The 23,939-nt window shown below is 46.8% G+C and overlaps 1 protein-coding gene across 2 annotated transcripts; it reads left to right on the top strand.

Moving 5' to 3' along the window:
- The first annotated feature begins 1,110 nt into the window (after positions 1 to 1,110).
- LOC141047036 (uncharacterized) lies at positions 1,111 to 12,436 on the top strand. Of its 2 annotated transcripts, none has more exons than XM_073541961.1 (7): positions 1,111 to 1,201; positions 4,235 to 4,384; positions 4,514 to 4,693; positions 4,777 to 4,900; positions 4,984 to 5,081; positions 5,174 to 5,264; positions 10,661 to 12,436. In XM_073541961.1, the coding sequence occupies exons 2-7, from the start codon at positions 4,304 to 4,306 to the stop codon at positions 11,818 to 11,820; spliced, it is 1,734 nt and encodes a 577-aa protein (XP_073398062.1). In that variant the 5' UTR covers positions 1,111 to 1,201; positions 4,235 to 4,303; the 3' UTR covers positions 11,821 to 12,436. The 2 variants fall into 2 exon arrangements, with proteins under 2 accessions (XP_073398062.1, XP_073398061.1); XM_073541960.1 differs by having other exon boundaries at positions 10,658 to 12,436.
- The last annotated feature ends 11,503 nt before the right edge of the window (positions 12,437 to 23,939 follow it).

Here is a 23,939-nt window from a genome sequence, read left to right as displayed (position 1 = left end):
GGGGGGCCCGGAGTATCCAGCCACGGGGCCCGGATTCTCTCATTGTGGCCCCAGCGTTTCTTGTAGAATAAATCCCTTTCTCATTCAGTCCTGTAGTAATGACTTTGTTCTCACGTTTTGTAGGAGGGTTCGTCTGTCTCCATCTTATGTTATCAGTGTATGTGCGAGAGACCGACGGCTGCAACTTTTATTGTGTGTGTCCGGGGTCAGTTCTACAGGGGGATAGAGCCGCGGGGTCTGTGACCGAAGCTGGGGGCATACAGGTGTATATAGCGCACACAGAGGGGTCTGTGACTGAAGATGGGGATATACGGGTGTATACAGTGTACACAGAGGGGTCTGTGACCGAAGCTGGGGGTATACAGGTGTATATAACACACACAGAGGGGTCTGTGACCGAAGATGGGGGTATAAAGGTGTATACAGTGTAGACAGAGGGGTCTGCGACTGAGGCGGGGGTATACAGCATACACAGGGGTCTGCGATGGAAATGGGGGTATACGGGTGTATAGAGCGTACACAGGGGGGTCTGCAACTGAAGCTAGAGCTATACGGGTGTATACAACGTACACAGGGGGGTCTGTGACCAAAGCTGGGGATATACTGGTGTATACAGTGTACACAGAGGGGTCTCTGACCGAAGCTGGGGGTATACAGCATACACAAAGGGGTCTGTGACCGAAGCTGGGGGTATACATAGCGTACACAGAGGGGTCCATGCACAGGGGTCTGTACACAGAGGGGTCCACTCCGTACACCTTGTACACACACGGCTCCACTCCGTACACCTTGCGCACACACGGCTCCGCTCCGTACACCTTGTACACACACAGCTCCGCTCCGTACACCCACGGCTCCGCTCCGTACACCTCGTACACACACGGCTCCGCTCCGTACACCTCGTACACACACGGCTCCCCTCCGTACACCTCGTATACACACGGCTCCTCTCTGTACACCTCGTACATACGGCTCTGCTACATACACCCTGTAAACCCCTCCTGACCCCACACATAAACTTCCCCTCATCCAGCACCATGACAACCAGCACAGCAGAGTCCTGCATACACTGAGGCCCCTGATCATGTGACCCCTGACTCCTCCCCTCCTGTGACCTCATCACAGGTCCTGTGCTCACAGAGCGGCCATATATGTGGAGTGCGGCTCTGCGGGTGGAGGCTCCACACCAGGACTGTAGCAGGTAAAGACCCCAATATCCACAGGTGTCCCTTCTAATTGGGGGAAACTATCCCCTCTAATAATCCTCGGACAGTTCTGACAAACACGGGAAAGTGCCCCTTTATGGAGGGGACAGAAAGTCTGTTTATTCTCTTTAGCTCCATAGTATCAGCTCTAATCCAATGGTGAGAGAGCGATTTACCCTGAAGAGTCACAGATTGTGGGGTTGGTACAGAAATGTTATATTTAGTTTATTTAGGTTTTTTTTAAAGGAAACGTGTAAAGGCCCTGTCACACATAGCGAGATCGTTAGCGAGCTCGCTGAAACGTCACCGATGTTGTGATGAAACAGCGACCTCGCCAGCAATCTCGCTATGTGTGACACATAGCGGCGACCGCCCCCCCCCCGCTAAATATTGCTGATCGTGCTCAAATGTGCTAGGACATTTTTTGATCATCGGCGTCCCGCTGGCCAGCATGCATCGCTGTGGTGACGAAGAACTCAGGGACGCAGGCGTGAGTTGTCAGAATAGCTGCTGTGTGACAAGGTCCCAACGATCGCCGGATCGTTGCTGCGTCGTTGAGGAGATCTGCCTGTTTGACAGCTCACCAGCGACCATGTAGCGACGCACCAGCGATCCTTACCAGGTCGTATCGTTGTCGGGATCGCTGGTGCATCGCTTAGTGTAACGGTACCCTTAGTCTAATAGTACGGAGCCTTTCTTGGTTCGCACACACAGTATAATGTTCCTAGAAATCCTCCATCCCCAATTTTTGTTGTTCTTGGTGTTTTCCATATGGAAGCCTACAAGAAAATGCTAAACACATCATATCCATAGGAAACAATCTCTGTACATGGAGACATTGGCCTCAGATATCTCCTGTCTTGTTCTTATAAACAATCTTTTATAAAAGCCTCAAACTTCTGTGTGTGACTCAGACCTGAGATCTAACGTGATAGAAGATTACAGTGCGGGGAAGACGGGAAACCTTCATATAGACGGCCGGTGGGGATGGAGTCAGTGACGGACTCTGGACAAATATGTTTCTAGAGCCGTAGTAGAAGATGAAGATGTCGTCCTCATCATAGAATCGTAGAGTTGGAAGGGACCTCCTGGGCCATCTGGTCCAACCCCCTGCTCAAAGCAGGATTCGCTAAATCATCCCAGTCAGATGTCTGTCCAGCCTCTGTTTGAAGACTTCCATTGAAGGAGAACTCGCCACTTCTCGTGGCTGCTGTTCCACTCATTGATCACTGTCAAAAAGTTTTTTCTAATATCTAATCTGTGTCTCCTCCCATTCAGTTTCATCCCATTGCTTCTAGTCTTTCCTTGTGCAAATGAGAATAAAGATGATCCTTCTACAATGTGACAGCCCTTTAGATATTTGTAGACAGCTATTAAGTCTCCTCTCAGTCTTCTCTTTTGCAAACTAAACATTCCCAAATCCTGCAACCTTTCCTCATAAGACAGGGTTTGCAGACCGGTCACCATTCTGGTCGCTCTTTTCTGAACTTGCTCCAGTTTGTTGATGTCTTTTTTTAAAATGTGGTGCCCAAAACTGGACACAATATTCCAGATGAGGTCTGACCAAAGAGGAGTAGAGGGAAATAATGACTTCACGTGATCTAGACTGTATGCTTCTGTTAATACATCCTAGAATTGTATTTGCCTTTTTTGCTGCTGCATCACACTGTTGACTCATATTCAGTCTGTGATCTATTAGTATACCCAAGTCTTTTTCACATGTGCTGTTGCTTAGCCCTATTCCTCCCATTCTGTTTATGCTTTTTTCATTTTTATTGCCCAGATGTAGTACTTTGCATTTTTCCCTGTTAAAAACCATTCTGTTAGTTGCTGCCCACTGCTCCAGTTTATTTATATCTTTTTGAATCCTCTCTCTCTTCTCTAGTATTAGCTATCCCTCTTAGCTTTGTGTCATCAGCAAATTTAATCAGTTTACCCTCAATTCCTTCATCTAAATCGTTGATAAAGATGTTGAACAATACAGGGCCCAGGACAGAGCCCTGTGGTACCCCACTTGAGACATTCTTCCAACTGGATGTGCAGCCATGTAAGACCACTCTTTGGGTCCGATTACTAAGCCAGTTATGAATCCACCTAACAGTTGCCTTGTCCATTCCATACTTAGTCATTTTTTCAATAAGGATTGTATGAGATGCTTTGTCAAATGCTTTGCTGAAGTCAAGATATACTATATCTACAGCATTTCCTTGATCCACCCAATCAGTGACTCCGTCATAGAAGGAAATTAAGTTAGTCTGACATGACTTATTAGTTACAAACCCATGCTGACTCTGTTTAATCACTTCATTCTTATCCAGATACTGACATACATGTTGTTTAATAATTTGTTCAAAGATCTTTCCTGGTATAGAAGTCAGACTCACCGGCCTATAGTTGCCTGGGTCCACCTTCTTCCCCTTTTTGAAGATAGGAACAACATTTGCTCTTCTTCAGTCTTCTGGGACTTCTCCTGTTCTCCAAGAATTTTCAAAGATTATGGAGAGGGGTTCAAAAATTTCTTCTGCTATTTCCTTCAGTACTCTGGGGTGTAATTCATCTGGACCTGGAGACTTGAATTCATTTAGGTTAGCTAAGTGTTTCCTCACTATCTTTCTGTTTATAGATATCCTGGATTCTTCTATACACTTAATAGGATAGTGAAGAACAGTTGATGTTACATTTCCTTTCTGAGAGAAAACAGATGCATGAAGTAGTTATTTCTCCTGTCCTGTGTAATGAATATCTCCTGCAGTATTGCTAATGCCGATTCCAGTGTCGGTAAATGAGACGAGAATTAGCGTTATGGAAGATGAGTCTATGAGAAACGTATTCAGCTGCCGACTCCGAGGAAGAAACTGCTTGTTGTCTGTGGCCTAAAATATATAGGTTTTATTACTAGGTGTAAAGAAGAAAACTAAATACTGTAATAATAATAATAAATCTCCTCATATGTTTCCCTTATTATCTCCAGTAATTGTATTATTACACAGGATTTTTATGATGTTACATCGGCTCATCTTCTCATTCAGGTCTCTACAATATCGGATCCTCTCAGTGAAGATCTTCTATATAAGAGAATTTTCCTGATTTACCCATCAATGATGGATATGGACAGAGACAAGATGGCGGAGAGGATATTACACCTCACCCTAGAGATCCTCTTCCAGCTTACTGGAGAGGTGAGAGATTCTGATGACGTCACATTACATCATTCTTATCTATGGGAATAACAGATGGACAGAACTGGAGAGGTGAGGACTCTGGAAATGTCTGTAGTGAGATTTATTAATGTGTCTCTCCATTACCAGGATTACACAGTAGTGAAGAAGACCTCTAGTGAGCACTCTCAGGACCCTGTGTCTGAGGGATGGGGAAGACCCCTGAGCCCAATCACAAGGCCTACACCTCACTGCCTGATACATGAGGACATTAATGACCAGAAGATCCTAGAACTGATCTACAAGATGACTGAGCTGCTGACTGGAGAGGTGACACTGCTGGGAATGCTGGGACATTATACAGTAACGCTATGAAGGGATTGGGGGGATGACTGTATCATTGTATGTGTCAGGTTCCTATAAGGTGTCAGGATGTCGCTGTCTATTTCTCCATGGAGGAGTGGGAGTATTTAGAAGGACACAAAGATCTGTACAAGGACGTCATGATGGAGGTTCCCCAGCCCCTCACATCACCAGGTAATGAACAGGACTAAATACACACGGCCTATAATTATCTCTATGTAAAGAATGAATTCAGTCCCTGTATGTGTTTCCTCCAGATCTATCCAGTAAGAGGACAACACCAGAGAGATGTCCCCGTCCTCTTCTTCCACAGGACTGTAAACAAGAAGATCCCAATGTTCCTCAGGATCATCAGGTAGATGGAGAGAAGGTGGAGATGGCAGGATTAGAGCTGATCATAGATGTGACTTCTCCATCTGTCTGTGACTTTTACAATATTTGTTTCAGGGTGAAGATCTGACCCATATTAATACTACAGAGACATATGTGAGGGGTGATGAGCGGTGTAAAGAGGAGATTCCTACAGATAGCCGCCCAGGTGAGTAGTAACCACTAAATGCAGATTAGTCACAGCTTCTTCTCAGTCACTGACTGTGGCTGCTTTATCGGTGGTGTAGTCCGGCCGTATCACAATTGTGTGATCGCCATTTTGCCTTTAGACCACAATATTCTCCTCCATCTGAAAATGTTAAAATTACTTTGCGAAATTGTGAAAGTCGCTGATTGTTACCTTCGCAAATCTGTAAACTATAAAGTCGAGGCATAGCTAGGGTTTTGCTTTAGGGGGGGCGAAACTTCTGAGTGGGCCCCTAACAAGGTAACTTTGATTACAACTCGGTGACGCACACTAATAGTGGATGTAGAAGATGACTGCGCTGTTACTGAAAATAATCCCAATATAAAGACCAACATGGATATTACATGGTCAGTGGTAAATACCATTCCTACAAAACATACAAATGATTACTGCACAGTTACAGATAGTGTCTTACCGCTGACGTTCTTTCTGATGGAATCGTTCACTTTTCACGTCTTTTCCATCTGGCCCAGACTGACATGACAACTTCTCCAGCCACGACTCTGCTACAGAGAATACAACAAAGACATGTTCCACTTCTCATATTCCAGCCCCATCACCATCTATCCCCAACCTGCACAAACTCCTCATCCTGCTGCTACCCCAATACTGAGCCGCTGCTGCCGTATGTGTCCCTATTACTGCACCTGATACCCCCATGCTGAGCCGCTGCTGCCGTATGTGTCCCTATTACTGCACCTAATACCCCAATACTGAGCCGCTGCTGCCGTATGTGTCCCTATTACTGCATCTGATACCCCCATGCTGAGCCGCTGCTGCCGTATGTGTCCCTATTACTGCACCTAATACCCCAATACTGAGCCGCTGCTGCCGTATGTGTCCCTATTACTGCACCTGATACCCCCATGCTGAGCCGCTGCTGCCGTATGTGTCCCTATTACTGCACCTGATACCCCAATACTGAGCCGCTGCTGCCGTATGTGTCCCTATTACTTCACCTGATACCCCAATTACTGCGCCTGATACCCCAATGCTGAGCCGCTGCTGCCATATGTGTCCCTATTACTGCACCTGATACCCCAATGCTGAGCCGCTGCTGCCGTATGTGTCCCTATTACTGCACCTGATACCCCAATGCTGAGCCGCTGCTGACATGTGTCCCTATTACTGCACTGATACCCCAATACTGAGCTGCTGTTGCCGTATGTGTCCCTTTTACTGCACCTACTGTGTGGTTCTGTGTGACCTCTAAATGCTAAAGCATCCCTCTATAATATAGTAATGCCGGGTGCAATTGCCCTAGAAAACAGTGCCCACATATTGTCTCCTAGAATGTAATATTGCCCTCTGTGTGCCCCGTTTGACAGTCATTGTAACCTGAGTTCCCCTATAACAATAAGTGCCCACTTTACATTTATTAATGTCCTGAGTCCCCCCCTGTACAGCTCCCCTATACACAGTAATATGCCCCCTCACTGTATACATACTGACCCCTTAGTATCCCCCAATGATGGCTCCAACACTGTATGATTGCCCCCTCAATAATCGCCACATTGTATGATGGCTCCCTAGATAGCCTCCATATAGTATAATACACCAGATAGTCCTCAATATAGTATAATGCAGCCCCCATAGGCTGACTCTACAGTATAATGCAGCCCCCCCATGGGCAGAGTCAATAGTATATTGCAGCCCCCCATAAGCAGACTGTAATGTAAGGCAGCACCCCCCCAACCCCCCTATAGGCAGCCTGTAATATAAGGCAGCACCCCCCATTCACTCCATACACCTTGTACACATAAGGCTCCGCTCTGTACACCCCGTACACACACGTTTCCGCTCCGTACACCTTGTACACAAACAGCTCCGCTCCGTACACCTTGTACACAAACAGCTCCGCTCCGTACACCTTGTACACAAACAGCTCCGCTCACCCCATACATACGCGGCTCCGCTCCTCCGTACACATCATACATGCATATCTCTGCTTCGTACACCTTCTACACACACGGCTCCGCTCTGTACACCTCATACACACACAGCTCTGCTACATCCACCTGGCTGTAAACCACTCCCGACCCCACACATAAACTTCACCTTATCCAGCACCAATGCATGACAACCAGCACAGCAGAGTCCTGCAGCCAGCCACTGAAGTCCCTGATCATGTGACCCCCTGACTCCGCCCCTTGTGTGACCTCATCACAGGTCCTGAACGCACAGATTAACTCAGGATAACATTGCTGGCTGTGAGCCCACTGCTGGCAGCGGGGGGGCCCCCCACTGCTTTCTCAGGGGCCCATAGCGGCTGGGCGGCAGAGTAGGGAGATCGATTCTCCCTGCTCTGCTGCAGAATGTAACTGTATGGGCGCGCTGTGCACGCCGATACAGTTACATTAGTGTAGCTCCGGTGGACCCCTTTAGAGAGCAGGGCCCGGGGCGACCGCCCCCTCTGCCCCCCCCGGTAGCTACGCTACTGCTATAAAGTCATATGACAGGATACGTAGAATGTGCTGACAACTTAGAAAATCACTTGAAAAAAAATGTTATGATGGGCCTGTAAGAAAATACAAAGTCAGAAGATGCAAAAATAATCCGTAAACGGGCAGGGGTCACAACAGGAAAGAAATACACAAATCTGGAGCTGAGCACAGAGGACTGAACCAGAGGAGATCATGGCTGTATGTGGCAGATTCCAGCTATATGCTTCGAGCTTCAGTAGAGTGTGGTACTTTCCAGTTGGCTGAAGCAGGGAGCAGATTACTCCAGCTGGACAGCTCACTCATCCATTCTGCTAGACTAGATGCTATTACTGGTCACAGGCACCCTAATTGTAGTGGCTTGACAGAGCCTGTGCCACCCAGAGCTTCTGGTTCTGACGTCTCTTCCATTACCAGCGACACCTGGAAAATGAATAAGGCTGCACCTGGTGACAGAAGCAGACATCGCAGGAGCAGATCCCAGAGGAGATGGGACACACCATTTGCAGAAGCCCTAATATGACAAAAGAGCAGAAAATCAGAGCAGTAGAAATATCCATGAAGTTGCAAAATTTGGGAAATTATAACCCTCAGTGAATTAATCCACAGGCTCTTTCTGGAAATTAGCACACAGTGGATGATGGAGTGATAATTGCAAATATACCTTTTTATTACCCAGCACATAGTGCCCAGATTGTGCCCCAGGAGACACACACACTGTAAATTAAGTGGCTTCCTCTCATTATAGTAATGCCAAATACATGTGTAGGTGATAGCAGGTACGCAGGATGCAGTGACGAGGCGTGAGACTGAGTTGTACTTTGGGAAGTAACTTTTATAAATTGAAGCCTCTAGGGCTATACTAAGCAACCAAAACAAAGTAACAGCTATTGTCCTCGCAGGGACTCAGCACAAACAAACACTACTAAAGAGAACATGACTAACCCGGCAAAGGCTGGTTACTATAGGGCCGCGGTATGGTCGACTACGGGTCCTTATTTCCTATAGTGTCACTTATCCGTCCTGACGTCCCTCGGCGTCTCTGATGAAGCTGTGGGGAGGTTGAACTGACTGACAGGTCTGCCTGTGGAGAAAGGCAGAGGGATAGCGCAGTATAGGCTGAGATACAGAGAAAGGGGTGTCATGTGGTAGTTTGACCATTAGAGAGCAGTGGGGAGTGTAGGAGAAAGTGACTGTGTAACTGCCATGGGTCGAGGTAACTGTCATTGGTCAAAGGTAACTGTCAGGTGATAGTGGGCGGAGCTACCAGGACTGGGAGTATAAAGGCTGAGGGAAGGTTCTGGAAGGTCCAGTCAGCCAGGGGAGCTCACTAGAGAGGAAGATCTACCGTAGGGAGAAAGACGGTAAAAGCCTTCAGACAGTGACTCACAGTGGAGACGGTCACGGGGGGTGACCCAAAAGGACACTAGCCGCAGACGGAGACGGTTTGGGGGTACCAAGTGGACAGTGTACTTTGATGGTGAAACGCTGTGGTGGAAGTGCCTAGAGCAGCCACGGTGGGAAGAGCCACAAAGGACGCCACGACAGTGAAACTTAAAAGTGAAGGTACCCGTGTCTGTGAGCAAGAGAACAGTGAAATTCCTGTGATGAAGTGCGTTGGTCGTCAGAGAGGCGGCCAATAAAAACGGACCTGTTGAATATAACTTCTGTCTCTGTCTCGTGTCTGTTGGCGGCAAGAAGTGGGTCACCCCCCATTCCTGTTGGATCAGCACTCCCCTCGCCTATCCTACAAAGCTGCTTTGGCGCCGCAGCCGCTGGGCCCAGCTGCTGAAGATCTGGCGTAGTCTTTGGGCGCCCCAGCGCCCAGGAGGAGTTGGGGCACAAGAGGCCCTGAGGGAGTCCATTGATGAGGTAACCCCCTGTAAAAACAGCGGGGTTCCGCTCATTAGCGAGTTCAAGGAGACTCCAGTCTCCAAGCAGGGTTGTGTCGCAGTTACGAGGAGTGGCGGTTGGTAGGCCATGTGCACTGCCTGGGCCTGTGCAAAGAGTCTCTTTGTAGGCGAGGAGCAGGCCCCAACTGCCGACTGCAGCGGGGTGATGGCAGCTGCGGGCGGTGATGAACAGGCTGCAGCCGCGGGCTGAAGCGAGGAGGCAGCGGGCAGGCCGCAACCACGGGCTGGAGTGGAGCGGCAGCGGTCACGAGAGGCAGCGGACAGGCCGCAACAGGCTGGAGCACAGCGGCAATGGCTGTGGACGACCGTGGACAGCTCGTGACCCCGGATTGTTGTGAAGCGGTAGTCTCTTGTCAGTAAGCTCGGCGCTTCCTCCCCGAAGGCAACTGTAAATCTCCCCTCTGCTGGTGGTCTCCTCTCTGGTCACCGTCTGTCGCTCTGGCTCTCTCACACCCCCACAGTCTCTTGCTCTGTATCTGCCGTTCCGCTAACTGACTCCCCTGCGTGCTCCCTGCCCCTTTTATACTCGCCCGTCCCCTTGCTGTTCTGTCACTCTCAGCCGTCCACTATCCTCCTCCGTTCCCCGGGTACAGTTCCCTTAGGCACCTAGATGGCAGTCCCCTTGGTTCTGGCCCAGACACTCTGCGGGGGCCCTCCTCCCTACACATGGATGCTAACATTGGGATAGTAGATATTGCTGGATTGGTTTATGGAAGCCTTGTTGCTTTTTAAGAGCCTTTGAGCCACTAATGATGTGGAGACCTCTGTTTTTCCATTGACAGACGATGGACCTATGTAGAGACTTGTTTTTTATGAGATGAGTTGATGCTCTACTGGTTCATCCTGTGATATTTTCTATTAGACTATGAACTGTCATTGTCTCAGTCAATGATTCAATATTTTATATAACTTGCCATTTTTACTAACAGTTTAAGTGGAAATATTAAAAAATGAAAAATTCAAGAATATTTTATCCAAAAATAATAGGTTTTATTCTTAGCAGATGACTGTACCAGGAGATCAGAGGGACAGCTGACATCATCAGTTTTTAAACCAGAAGATTTTGAGATCCCACAGGATACAACTGAAGTGAATGCCATTACTTCAGATATATCATCATCCCTTCACAGCAAAGATCAATCATCTGATTCCTTTAAACAGGTCCTGTCTTCTGATTCATTACCAATTACTGAGGAAAATCAAAGTCGCAAAATAAGCATTAAAAAACTTACTGGTCCTAAAGCAAAGAAGCCATTTTCTCGTTCAGAATATGGAAACAGTTTTCCCCTAGAAAAGTCTTTTCTTAAGATTCACACAGCAGAGAATAGATTTTCCTGTTCAGAACGTGGGAAATGTTTTAACCAGAAAACTCAACTTGATGGACACCAGAGAACCCACACAGGGGAGAAGCCTTTTTCTTGTTCAGAATGTGGAAAATGTTTTAACCAAAAATCAGATTTGCTTAAGCACCAGAGAATTCACACAGGGGAGAAGCCTTTTTCATGTTCAGAATGTGGGAAATGTTTTAATCAGAAAACAAGTTTGCTGAAGCACCAGAGAATTCACACAGGGGAGAAGCCTTTTTCTCGTTCAGAATGTGGGAAATGTTTTAACGATAAATCAAATTTGCTTAGGCACCAGAAAATTCACACAGGGGAGAAGCCTTTTTCATGTTCGGAATGTGGGAAATGTTTTTACCATAAATCAGATTTGCTTAAGCACCAGAGAACTCACACAGGGGAGACGCCTTTTTCATGTTCAGAATGTGGAAAATGTTTAAACCATAAATCAGATTTGCTTAAGCACCGGAGAACTCACACAGGGGAGAAGCCTTTTTCATGTTCAGAATGTGGAAAATGTTTTTACCATAAATCAAATTTGCTTAAGCACCAGAGAACTCACACAGGGGAGAAGCCTTTTTCATGTTCAGAATGTGGGAAATGTTTTAACCTTAAATCAGATTTGCTGAGGCACCAGAGAATTCACACAGGGGAGAAGCCTTTTTCATGTTCAAAATGTGGGAAATGTTTTAATCAGAAAACAAGTTTGCTTATGCACCAGAGAACTCACACAGGGGAGAAGCCTTTTTCTTGTTCAGAATGTGGGAAATGTTTTGTAACGAAATCATCTCTTCTTAGTCACATGAGCAGTCACACAGGGTAGAAGCCATTTTCGTATTCAGAATGTAAATGTTTTAACTGAAAAATGTACCTTCTTAAAGGTGTTGTCAACTACCAGGTAACCTCTTGTCATTCCTCATGTTTGACCTCATTAAAGTAAAATCAGTCATAATCTCCTACCTTGCCAGTGCCATTCCCAGCGCTGTCGGAACTCGCGTTCCCAGGGTTCATGTGACGTTACATTACACAAGCCCTGCACCCAATCAAGGCCAGCTTCACTGTCCCCGCCTTCGGACGTGTTGAATATCAACTGTAAGCCAGGGGTATGGCTGCTCTCCAATTTCTCTTTAATGTTTGATTTGTTCAGGGCTCACATGAGCCCCGGGTGCCGACACCTCTGGAAGGTCATCTGTATAGGAGGTTTGTAAAATTGTTTTTATTTTAACAGGATCAAACCTGAGGAATGAAAAGGGGTTGTCGAAGTAGTGGACAACCCATTTAAGCATCAAAAATACCACTATATATATATATATACAGCTCTGGAAAAAATTGAGACCTCTTTCAAATTTTCAGTTTGTCTGATTTTTCTCTTTATAGGTATATTTTTGAGTAAAATGTAAATCTTTTAGTCAATAAACTTCTGACAACATGTCTCCAAACTTCCAAGCAATAAATTTTGCATTTTTTTTCTAACAAAGAAAAATGGTCAAAATATAAAAAAACAGTGCTTTTAGACCTCAAATAATGCAAATAAAACAAGTTCATAATCATTTAGAAACAACAATACTAATGTTTTTACTCAGGAAGAGTTCTGAAATTAATATTTTGAGGAATAACCATGATTTTAAAAAACAGCTTTGTTGCCTCTTGGCATGCTTGCCACCAGTCTTTCACTCTGCTTCTGGCTCAAAAATATAAGCAGTTCTTCTTTGTTTGATGGTTTGTGACTATCCATCATCCTCTTGACTACATTCCAGAGGTTTTCATTGGGGTTCAGGTCTGTATAATGGGCTGCCCAAGACAGGGTTTTGATGTGTGTGTGTGTGTGTGTGTGTATATATATATATATATATACACACTAGCTGAAGAGCCCGGCGCTGCCCGGACATAGTAACTAACTGTGGTCAGTTATAGCAAATTATAATTATCCTCCATCCCATAGTCCTGTGCCCATATACCCATCATACATATCCACGATCCCATAGGTCCGTGCCCATATACCCATCATACATATCCTCCATCCCATAGTCCCGTGCCCATATACCCATCATACATATCCTCCATCCCATAGTCCCGTGCCCATATACCCATCATGCATATCCACGATCCCATAGGTCCGTGCCCATATACCCATCATACATATCCTCCATCCCATAGTCGAGTGCCCATATACCCATCACACATCCTCCATCCCATGGTCCCATGCCCATATACCCATCACATACCCATCACACATCCTCCATCCCATAGTCCCATGCCCATATACCCATCATACATATTCGCCATCCCATAGTCCAGTGCCCATATACCCGTCATACATATCCTCCATCCCACAGTCCCGTGCCCATATACCCGTCATACATATCCTCCATCCCATAGTCCAGTGCCCATATACCCATCACACAAATTCCATCCCATAGTCAACCATAATGACATCATAATGAGCGGCGGAGCTTGCAACCTATGATGACATCAGCATTGCCATGGCAACCATTATGACATCATAATGAGGGGCGGGGCTTGATACACACACTTTTACCCCATTATGTAGATAGGGGCAAAATTGTTTGGTGAATTGGAACACGCAGGGTTAAAATTTTGCCTCACAACATAGCCTAGGACGCTCTCGGGGTCCAGACGTGTGACTGTGCCAAATTTTGTGGCTGTAGCTGCAACGGTGCGGATGCCAATCCCGGACATACATAGATACATGCACACAGTTGAGCCTTATATATATATATAAATATTGTGGTGTAGTAACCACTGAGTCCACTAGGGGGTGCTGTGTGGATGTCCCAGGAGAAAGGATGAATGACAGAATACGGAATGGCCGTTATGTATCCCAAAGTGGGTGGCTTCGGGATGGAGACTTATGTGTTGTTCAGCAATGATATTGCTGAAGTGTTGTTTCAATGTGTAAGGGAGAAGTCTCCAGGCAACTAGAGAGATGGGCGGGCCTGGTTACCTACAAACCCACCCAGGGGGTGCGTTTAAAGCACTGTTGGAAAGAGTGTGTAAATGCTTGAAGGACCTGTGATGCGGTCAGAGTCATGTGACCCGGTGGGCGTGGCTATGAACCATATGATGTGGCCAGGGTAGGTCACAGGGGGTGAATGCTTGGACCCGGTTGGTCCAGTGTGGAAGGTCCCGCTGAGATGGGGCTTCCTGCCTGACAGCACGTGTGGACACTGTGAGTAATGGCTGCAAGTGCCTGAGAGTTCCCTGGAGGGAATGAATGTTTGCAATATGGAGAAGCAGCCATGAGAGAACCCTGACGGGTTGAGATATAACTGTGAGGCTCAAAAGCCTGCGTATTGGACATTGCTAACAGAGTGAAGCTTTGTCATGGACGCTATGCCGTTTATATATTGCTGGTCATGGTTTATGATGTTTAATAAACCGCATGGACCGTTCTGAGTTTATGGAAAACCTGGTGCCGGATCTGATTTTGTGGCTGCCAAGCGAGTGATCCCTTACTTAAATGACAGCGCTACCTCACAATATATATATATATATTGTATTTAGCTCAAAAAACGCTTATAAGCAAGAAATGGTTAGAAAAGAAAATGACCAAAAAGAAGTGTAACCCATAAAAATATTTTTATTGTAATCAATAAATATTAAAAAACATATTTTACAGTGCATAAATACTACTGGGCATTTGACAAAATAGGGGGATCAACATCATGTAATATATAAACTAATGTATTCAAGCCATATCTAGCAAGTTTTTCCCAAAGACCATGTACCACAAATATTTAGGGATCACAATTCCCACTAATTAAAAACATACATAATTAAAACAAGCAAGATAGCAACACTTACATGGATGTAAAATAAGACAGGTCTCCACCGCCTCAACGCACGTTTCATATTAAAACTTCTTCAGATGAGCCATTACTAATAAATGACTCATCCCATTTCCTATGGTTGGTCCTACTGAACTGACTATACCTATAGATACAGTTGTCAAATCAGGAGGAGACGTCCTCCGATGAACATAAAATTATTGACACTGTAAAATCAATATCAGTTCAGCTCCTTGAGCCGAGGACAGTAAATCACATACAGTTTGTGCTCAAAAGTTAATATACCCCTGCATAATTTTTGCTTTCTTGGCCTTTTTTCAGAGAATATGAGTGATAACACCAAAACTTTTTCTCCACTCATGGTTAGTGGTTGGGTGAAGCCATTTATTGTCAAAGTACTGTGTTTTCTCTTTTTAAATCATAATGATAACCCAAAACATGCAAATTACCCTGATCAAAAGTTCACATACCCCATTTGTTAATACCGTGTATTGCCCCCTCTAACATCAATGACAGCTTGAATTCTTTTGTGGCAGTTGCGGATGAGGTTCTTTATTTTCTCAGATGGCAAAGTTCTTCTCAAAAAGCCTCCAGTTTCTGTAAATGCTTGGCCTTGTGTTTTGGATCGTTGTCATGTTGAAACCTCGAAGTACGTCCCATGCGCAACTTTCGGGCTGATGTTTGCAAATTTGCCTCCAGTATTTTCCGATACATGCTGCATTCATCTTTCCTTCAACTTTGACCGAGACTCCTGTGCCTTTGTAGCTCAAATATCCCCAAAACTTCAGCGATCCACCTCCATTCTTTACTGTAGGGAATGGTGTTCCTTTCATCATAGACCTTTTTGACCTCTCTCCAAATGTAACATTTATGGTCGTGGCCAAAAAGTTAAATTTTAGTCTCAAATTACCTTGTTCCAGAAGTTTTGAGGCTTGTCTCTGTACTGTTTTGTTTTGTAGGCGAGATTCTTTTTGGCATTTGTGTAGTAATGGCTTTTTTCTGATGACTCGACCATGCAGCCCACTTTTCTTCAAGTGCCTCCTTTATTGTGCATCTTTAAACAGCCACAGCACTAATTTTTAGAGAGTCCACTATTTCAGCTGATGATGTTTGTGGGTTTTTCTTGGCTTCCCGAACAATTTTCCTGGCAGTTGTGGGCAAAATTTTTGTTGGTCTACCTGACAGTGGTTTTGCTTTTACAGAGCCCCTGAATTTCAATTTGTTAATCACAGTTCGAACTCTGCTGACTGGCATTATCAATTTCTTGGATATCTTTTTATATCCCTTTCTTGTTTTATACAGTTAAGCTACCTTTTCTGTAGATCCTTTGTCAGTTCTTCTGCATTTCCCATGACTCACAATCCAGAAATGTCAGTGGCTGGATGAAGGATGCAAGAGTCTGTCTGGATCCCACAAACTCACTCAGCTTTTATGCACACACAATGATTGCAAGCAAACAGGTCACTGGTGAGGATATTACCTTTAGTAGTCATTCAAACCCATTTGTGTCAAATGTGGTAAAATAGCTAAGACTGTTTTATTCTTCGGGTTAGTGTGATTACAGTGATACCACATTTATATCTTTTGTATGTTTTGTCGCTTTTATACAATAAAAGCTATTTTATAAAAAAATAATTGTTTTTGCATTGCTTTATTCTGAGAGCTATAACTTATTTATTTTTCCGCTGATGGAGCTGTATGTATGATGGCTTTTTTTCTGCAGGACAAGATGACGTTTTCAGCGGTACCATTCTTATTTACATTCATCTTTTTTATCATGTTTTATTGCACTTTTTCTTTGGTATGATGATAAAGCATTGGTTTTTTTTACGCTGTTCACTGAAGGGATTAACTAGTGGGACAGTTTTTTAGGTTGTCGTTACCGACGCGTCGATACCAAATTGTTGTGAGTTCATTTTCCCCTTCGTCACTGAGGTCTGGTGAACTCCCTATTCTGGTAAAGGAAGGTAATGAGCCTGATTATCAGGCACCTGAGCCTAATGAGGATGACTGGCTGAGTGGAGTCACGGACTGGATATAAGGCTGCCGACGCCCTTCTGCCCTGCGGGTGATTTCTCTGTGGACCTCTAGGACACCAGTCTGATTCCTGCTCGTCTAAAGCTAAGTTCTCTGCTTTGCCTGTTAGCATTTGTGTTTGATTGTTGTTTTCCTTGCTTTTCTGTATTCTGCCATTCCCTGCTGGGTGAGCTGAATCTCCTTTTGCCTGTAGCTCTGTCTTCAGAATATTCCTGAGTACTGACATAGCTTTTTTGAAGCCTAGCGTCTACAGGGCCTTTTTCACTGTCAGTTAGTTGGCTCTTATTTTCATAGGGTTTTTCACGGATTGCAGACAGCAGCCTTCCTGTCCTTTTCTATCTAGTTAGTTTGGGCCCCGTCTTTGCTCAGTCTATTTTTCTGTCTGTGTTAGTGTTTTCATCTTGCTTCACCGTCATTATATGTTGGGGGCTGCCTATTGCTTTGGGGTCTGCTCTGGGGCAGTTTAGATTTCCCCTTTCTTTCTTTAGGCCTATTTAATTCTTCGGCTGTGATCGAGGGGTCTAGGGCATCGTAGGAACCCCCCACGGCTACTGCTAGTTGTTGTGGATAGGTTCAGGGGTCTGCAATCCGATAGCTGCCAACTTCTCTGGTTTTCTGGACTTAGCTAGCATTTCTGTTTTTGCCTCCTACGGTGACTCAATCATAACACCAAATATTTGTAATTTTTTCCATTTTTTTACATAAGGTAATGTATTTATTGGATTAATTTTTTTTGTTTATTTGGGGATTTTTACAAATATTAACACTTTTTAATATCCTTTTTTACATTGTACCACTATGGGACATCACTGAATAGTGACAGATTGCTGATCTGATAATCTGCAATGCTTCTGCACTGCAGAGCATCAAAACAGTGTCTGACAGGCAGGGAGGTGGCTCCTCCTCATAACAGGCACACACAGTCCACCTTTCCTAAAGGACCCCATGGCCATCTTGCAGCCAAGGGTCCCCATGGAGACCATCAGCATAATGTGATCTCATCGCATTGTGCTGATGGAAGGACACAGTGAGCTCACTCCTTGACCGATGCCCCTGAATATCGCTGTCTCTTTTTACAGCGGCATCAAAGGGGTTAAGTGTCCACGATCGGTGCTAGCACTGATCATGGGAGTTATGTCAGGGAGTCAGCTCTCATATAGAGCTTACACCAGCACCCAATCGCAGAGGCGCTCAGCCAGGGTCGGACTGGAGTACCTTGGGCCCACCAGAAAAACCATTCTTGGGGTCACTATGTAGCTACATAGAAATAAATACAAGACCACCAATTGTGCGGTAAAATGAGCTAATATCAGGATATAATATAAAGTAGTACACGTCTTAATTATGTAGCAGGGGTTGGGATAGCCCCCCTTTATAGAATATAAAGTAGCCCCCTCATAGGGTACAATATAGCGCCCTCATAGTATATGAAGTAGCCCCCTCATATAGTTTAATGTAACCCAGTCACAGAATATAATGCAGCCCACTCATAGAATATAACGTAGCCCCCTCATAGTTTATAATGCAACCAGCCTGAGTGTAATGCAGCCCCCATAGCGTATAATGTAGCCCCCTTCATATAGTATAATACAGCCCCCCACAGAATATAATGCAGCCCCCTCATAAGGTATAATGCAGCCCCTCCATAGAATATAATGCAACTCCCCTCATATAGTCTAATGCAGCCCCTCATAGGGTATCATGCTGCCCCCCTCATAGGATAGCACTGAGACACAGAGCACACAGTCTTAGACAAAGGACTGGTTTCTGCTAATTACTATATTCCTGAGGGAGGGGTGAGAGGTTTAGTGTTAGGATACCGTTACACTTAGCGATGCACCAGCGATCCCGACCACGATATAACGCGGTCAGGATCGCTGGTGCATCGCTAAGTTGTTGCTAGTGAGCTGCCAAACAGGCAGATCTCACCAGCGACATAGCAGCGGTCGGGGGTCGCTACTTACCTGTTAGACGAGGCGATCCTGACGTCCTCCCGCACGCGTCGCTCGTCACCACAGCAGGAAGCCCAGCAGGAAGTGGCCGATGAGAAACCGCCAAGGACATTCTTGCATGATCAACGATAACCAGCGGGGTAGCCGGTCGGAGGTAAGTATCACACATAGCGATAGAGACGTTATAGCAATATTGCTAGCGATATCGCTTAGTGTAACGGGCCTTTTACACACACGCAGGCAGAGGGAGGAAGAAGAGAGCTAGGGGGAAACAGGCTCGCAGCTATAGATGTAGCAGAGCTTAGTGTGAGGAATATTCTAGAAGGGAACTTTGAATCTAGGCATAATTGTAGTATTATTACACCCCCGTTACGTAAAAGTGTAGATTTGTGACTTCATGCATGCTAGGGTTACACACTCCTCCAACCTTCTAGCCATTTTCTCCCCAGTACAGCTGAACCCTCCCCATTGAGGTGCAGCCCGTCTCTAGCGTAGAACCTATAGCCAACTGAGAAGTTGGCCCAATTCTCCAGGAACCCAAACCCCTCCTTACTACACCAATTCCTGAGCCACTTACTTATCTCCCTAATCTCCCATTGCCTCTCTGGTGTGGCATGTGGTACAGGCAGAATTTCAGAGAATACCACCTTGGAGGTCCTTGCTTTAAGCTTGCAGCCTAATTCCCTGAAATAATCTTTAAGGACCTTCCACCGTGACCGCTAGGTCCTCACCAGCCCCTCCCAGTAATCTGTCAACTCGATCAGCGATGTGTCGGACTTGAGCTCCAGGAAGGCAGCGCACCGTTCGACGATCCTTGTCTTTGTTATAGATTGATCTATCTGTTCCCCTAATAACTGAGTCCCCCACTACCAGCACCTGTCTGGCCTGCTCTTCTCTCCAATTTCCCTCCTTACTGGAGCAGACACTCCTCCAGCTTTCAGAGGACATGCCTTGCTGCAGCAGTGCTACCCCTGCACTGACACTCATCTACCAACTTAGCAAACTTATTGGGTTGTGCCAGATCAGGACTAGCCTCCCTGGCACTCTTCCCTCTACCCCGCCTACTAACTGTCATCCAGCTTGCTGCTTCACTGTCCTGCAGCTTCAACCTAGCATCCCCCCTTATCTATCCCACTGAGCGTCTGCTCAGTGAGCAGAAGACTCCTTTCCATATTGTCTATGGATCTCAGTGTTGCCAGCTGCACATTTAGATCCAGTATCTGGGCTTCCAAATGCACAACGTGCTCACATCTCGCACAGCAGTATGCAACCTCGACTGGCTAGCAGCACACTTTGCAGTTATTACAAGAGGTAGAGATAGGGAGTACAAGTTTCACCTTTTGCACAATGTGCCAATTTTAAAAAAAAAAATAGCCAAGGCATCTGTCTCAGACCAGCTGAAAGACACCATGATGGGAACATCACAATACACTTTGCAGTTATTACAAGAGGTAGAGATGTGCAAAGGTTTCAAAAAGTACAAAACATTACCCAAGTGGGGTATACATATATGTGTGGAGAGGAGGACCCCCATATAGTGATTGGGCCGGAACCAAGGGGACCGCCATCAGGGTTATTAAAGGAACCACATCAGGGGGATTACAAAGGGAGACATGCGACTGAAGTTGTCAGGAAAACAGGGGGCGGGGCTAGGGCAAAAGGAGCAGGGGGCGCGCTGAGGTGGCAGTTGGGAGAGAGCCTGACCGGAGAGAGGGAGCCATGTGACAGAGAGGACTGCGGTAACTGACGGTGTGTGGAAGAGAGACAGGCAGGAGACTGCAAAGGGAAACCTTGGGACTGACTGACAAGCGACGCGTAAGAGACTCTCCCCTGGAGTCCCTCCCCGCATACATTCAGATAAAGTGACACCCGCTGATTCTCTCCGTGGTGTGACAGGATCGGGATCTCAGGCGACCGCTGTGACGAGGCAGCAATCCGGTACAGCGGCCAGGACACTGCCCCCCTGTCTTCTCCCACAGCTGCGGCCCCATCATCACCGGCCTCAGGGGACGCCACCTCGCTATAGGTTCAGGGCCTGCTGCACCCCACCGTTCTGGTTTCTTCAGGGCCGGACGAGCCCAAGTCCTTCCGGTAAATCGTGGATCACAAGGCAGCCACATCTGCAATCCCTGAGTGGTCGTATCTGTGAACTCGAGCGATGCCCGGAAGGCTAAGTGCACTATAGAGAAATAAGGACCCTTAGTTTGTACGTTGTTTTCCGAGTCCCTGCGAGGACAAATAGGTGTTACTCCTTTTTTGTTGAAACAGTTTAGCCCTTGCGGCTTGAAATTTATAAAAGTTTATTTCACACCACATTCAGTCTCGTGTCTCGTCACTGCATCCTGTGAGCCTGCTCGAACCCTACACTTGGCGTAGTCGGCAGGATGCAGTCTCGGAGCGCGGACAGTGGTGGCCCAGAACATTGGGGAGCTGTAAGCTCTGTAAATAATGAGGGTCCCCGTACCAGCATTTCATTGGGGGCCATGCTGAACAACCTGCCTAGATTCTCCGGCTCCAATACTATGCTATGGAGCTGGACAGAGCGAATGCGGGGGCTCTTTCGGATGCACCCAATGACCCCTGACCTGGAAGCCGAAGTGGCACTTATGGCCCTAGACGGGGAGGTACGGAGGTCAGTGATGTTGAAACCTCTGGGGCACCGCAACACTTTTGAAAAGGTGTTACAGATAGTGGAACAGACCCATGGGGATCCCACTAATGTGGGAGAGCTAAGGACCCGTCTGTTTAGTCGAATGCAGGCAGAGTGGGAGACGATTACTCAGTATATGAATGTACTCCAAGACTTGCATACGGCTATTGAAAGAAAAGACGGGGAAGGGGTAGGACCTGTTGACATTACCCTATGTGACCTACTGATGACTGGACTGCGAGATCCATTAATAAAGCAGGCATTACGGGAGCAGATCAGAATGAATCCCCAAATAGACTTTTCAGAAGTGGGAAGTCAGGCACGGGTTGGAGAGCAAGAGCAGGGGATGGCGGTCCCCGTGGGAAAGGTCCGAGGGGTGGAGGCCTCCTCGAACGCAGTTGAGGAGCCTCAGTGGGTGGAGGAAATGAAGCAAGAATTGCAAAATATTAAGGGCGAGTTGGCTGAAGTAAAGAGAAGAACCGAGCCTGGGACTGGACGACATAGCGTTAATCCCGGTCCCTGGGGGTCACGCTCTCCGCGGGGTGGTCGGTCTATACCGGCCCGGTGTTATGAGTGTGGAGAACCAGGCCACTTCGCCCGAGAGTGTCCGCAGCGTGGGAAATACCCACCTCGGCGGCCATTAAACTAAAGGGCTCCGGGCTGGGGGGACGCCGCTCGGAGCCGAAAACCACAACTAGGGGTGGTGGAAGTCCCGAAGATTTGGTAGCAAAGTGTCTGGTAGTTTGGGCAGAAGTAGAGGGCCGGGCCGTCCGGTGTCTGGTGGACACGGGGTCACAAGTAACCACTATGCCCGCAACGTACTTTCAACAAAACTTTCCAGAGGCAGCAAGGCCTCAGTGGGGGCCCATGATCAAACTAGTAGCCGCTAACCAACTGCCGGTCCCGGTTGCCAGGGTAGTGTGGGTGCAGGTGACGCTGTGTGGTAAACCCCTTGGCCGCAGAGGGGTGGTGCTGACTCAAGGAGGAGCTGATCAACGACACCCCGTCACCCTAGGCATGAATGTTTTAAAAGAGTTTGGTAACCTGTTGCTTAATGATCCCACACAAAAGATACTGAAGCAGTGGGGTTCTCGCACAGCTCATCGACAGGTATTCCAGCAGCTGGTGCGGGGTGCGCAGGTGCATCAGGACTGCCAGGAGGGTGAGGCTCTAGGCAAGGTCATCGCGTCAGCGGCTCCCCTGCTTGTGCTGCCTCCTGGACAAACAGTGGTGGCCCTGCCAATTCGAGCCTCGATACCTTTGGAGGGCGTGGAGGTGCAGGTGGAGCTGTGTCACTCAGAGCACCTACCTCCTGGCATACTGGTGGCCCGTTCCCTCGCTACGGTGCAAAAAGGAACCATCCTGGTACGCTGTGTTAACCTTGAAGACCGAGACACCGTTCTAAAAACACGGACTGTACTGGCCAAACTAGTAAGGCCTTTAGAAGAAGTGCTGCCATCTCCTGCGGTTCAATTACGAGTAAACCCCGAGGATCCTTGGGAAGTAACAATACGAACCTTACAGGCCCATGAAGTCTCGGCACAAGAGAAGGGCCGAAATATTTTGGAGCAGATGCGTGCCGAGGTTTCTGAATTAACTGCAGTCCAACTCTCACAGATAAAAATATTGCTTGGACAGTACCATGAAGTATTTGCTAGCCATGAGGACGACTTTGGGTGTACCACCTCCATCACTCATGAGATCCCCACAGCAGGAGTGGCCCCTATCCGAGAAAGATATCGACAGATTCCACCACAACTCTATCAAGATGTGAAAACTTTGCTGGCCCAAATGCTGCGAAAAGGGGTGATACGGGAAAGTCAAAGCCCCTGGGCGGCCCCAATTGTGTTGGTCCGGAAGAAAGATGGTACGCTACGATTCTGTGTGGATTATCGTAAACTGAATGCTTGCACTGTTAAAGACTCGTACCCACTGCCCCGCATAGAAGAATCCCTGTCCGCGTTGGGGAAGGCAACATATTTTTCGACCCTTGACTTGGCCAGTGGGTGCTGGCAGGTGCCCATGTCAGAAGAAGATAGAGCTAAGACGGCGTACATATTGCATTGAGGATACTAACCTCAGGTCATCAGCAGAATGGAGGGCGCGGGTAGGGTGGTATACTGAAACAAGGGAGGAGATGTAGGGTGGTGCTGAGCCATGGAGGGCTTTGTGGGTGAGGGTAATAAGTTTATATAAATATATACCATATGCATTTGTGTAATGTATATCCTTGCCGCTGCATTCACACACATCCACCGCCCTGGCATTAACTCTCCACACTCCATCCATATTGGCCCCTTGCTTCTTTCCTCTCCTATGTATAGCACTCACGCTCTTTTCACATTGTTAAATTGCACAGATCCAGGCAGTCCCACCATTCAACACCAGAGACGCTCTCACAAATCACTTAACCATCTGCTCACTCTTTCTATCCTCCTTCTCCTAGTCGCAGGAGACATTGCTCCCAACCCTGGTCCCCCATGTTATAGAAAGT

Source organism: Dendrobates tinctorius, unplaced genomic scaffold (genome assembly GCF_039654945.1).
Source record: "Dendrobates tinctorius isolate UK_male_01 unplaced genomic scaffold, ASM3965494v1 ptg000126l, whole genome shotgun sequence".
Taxonomy (NCBI): Eukaryota; Metazoa; Chordata; class Amphibia; order Anura; family Dendrobatidae; genus Dendrobates; species Dendrobates tinctorius.
This window is presented reverse-complemented; position numbering and strand designations above follow the sequence as displayed.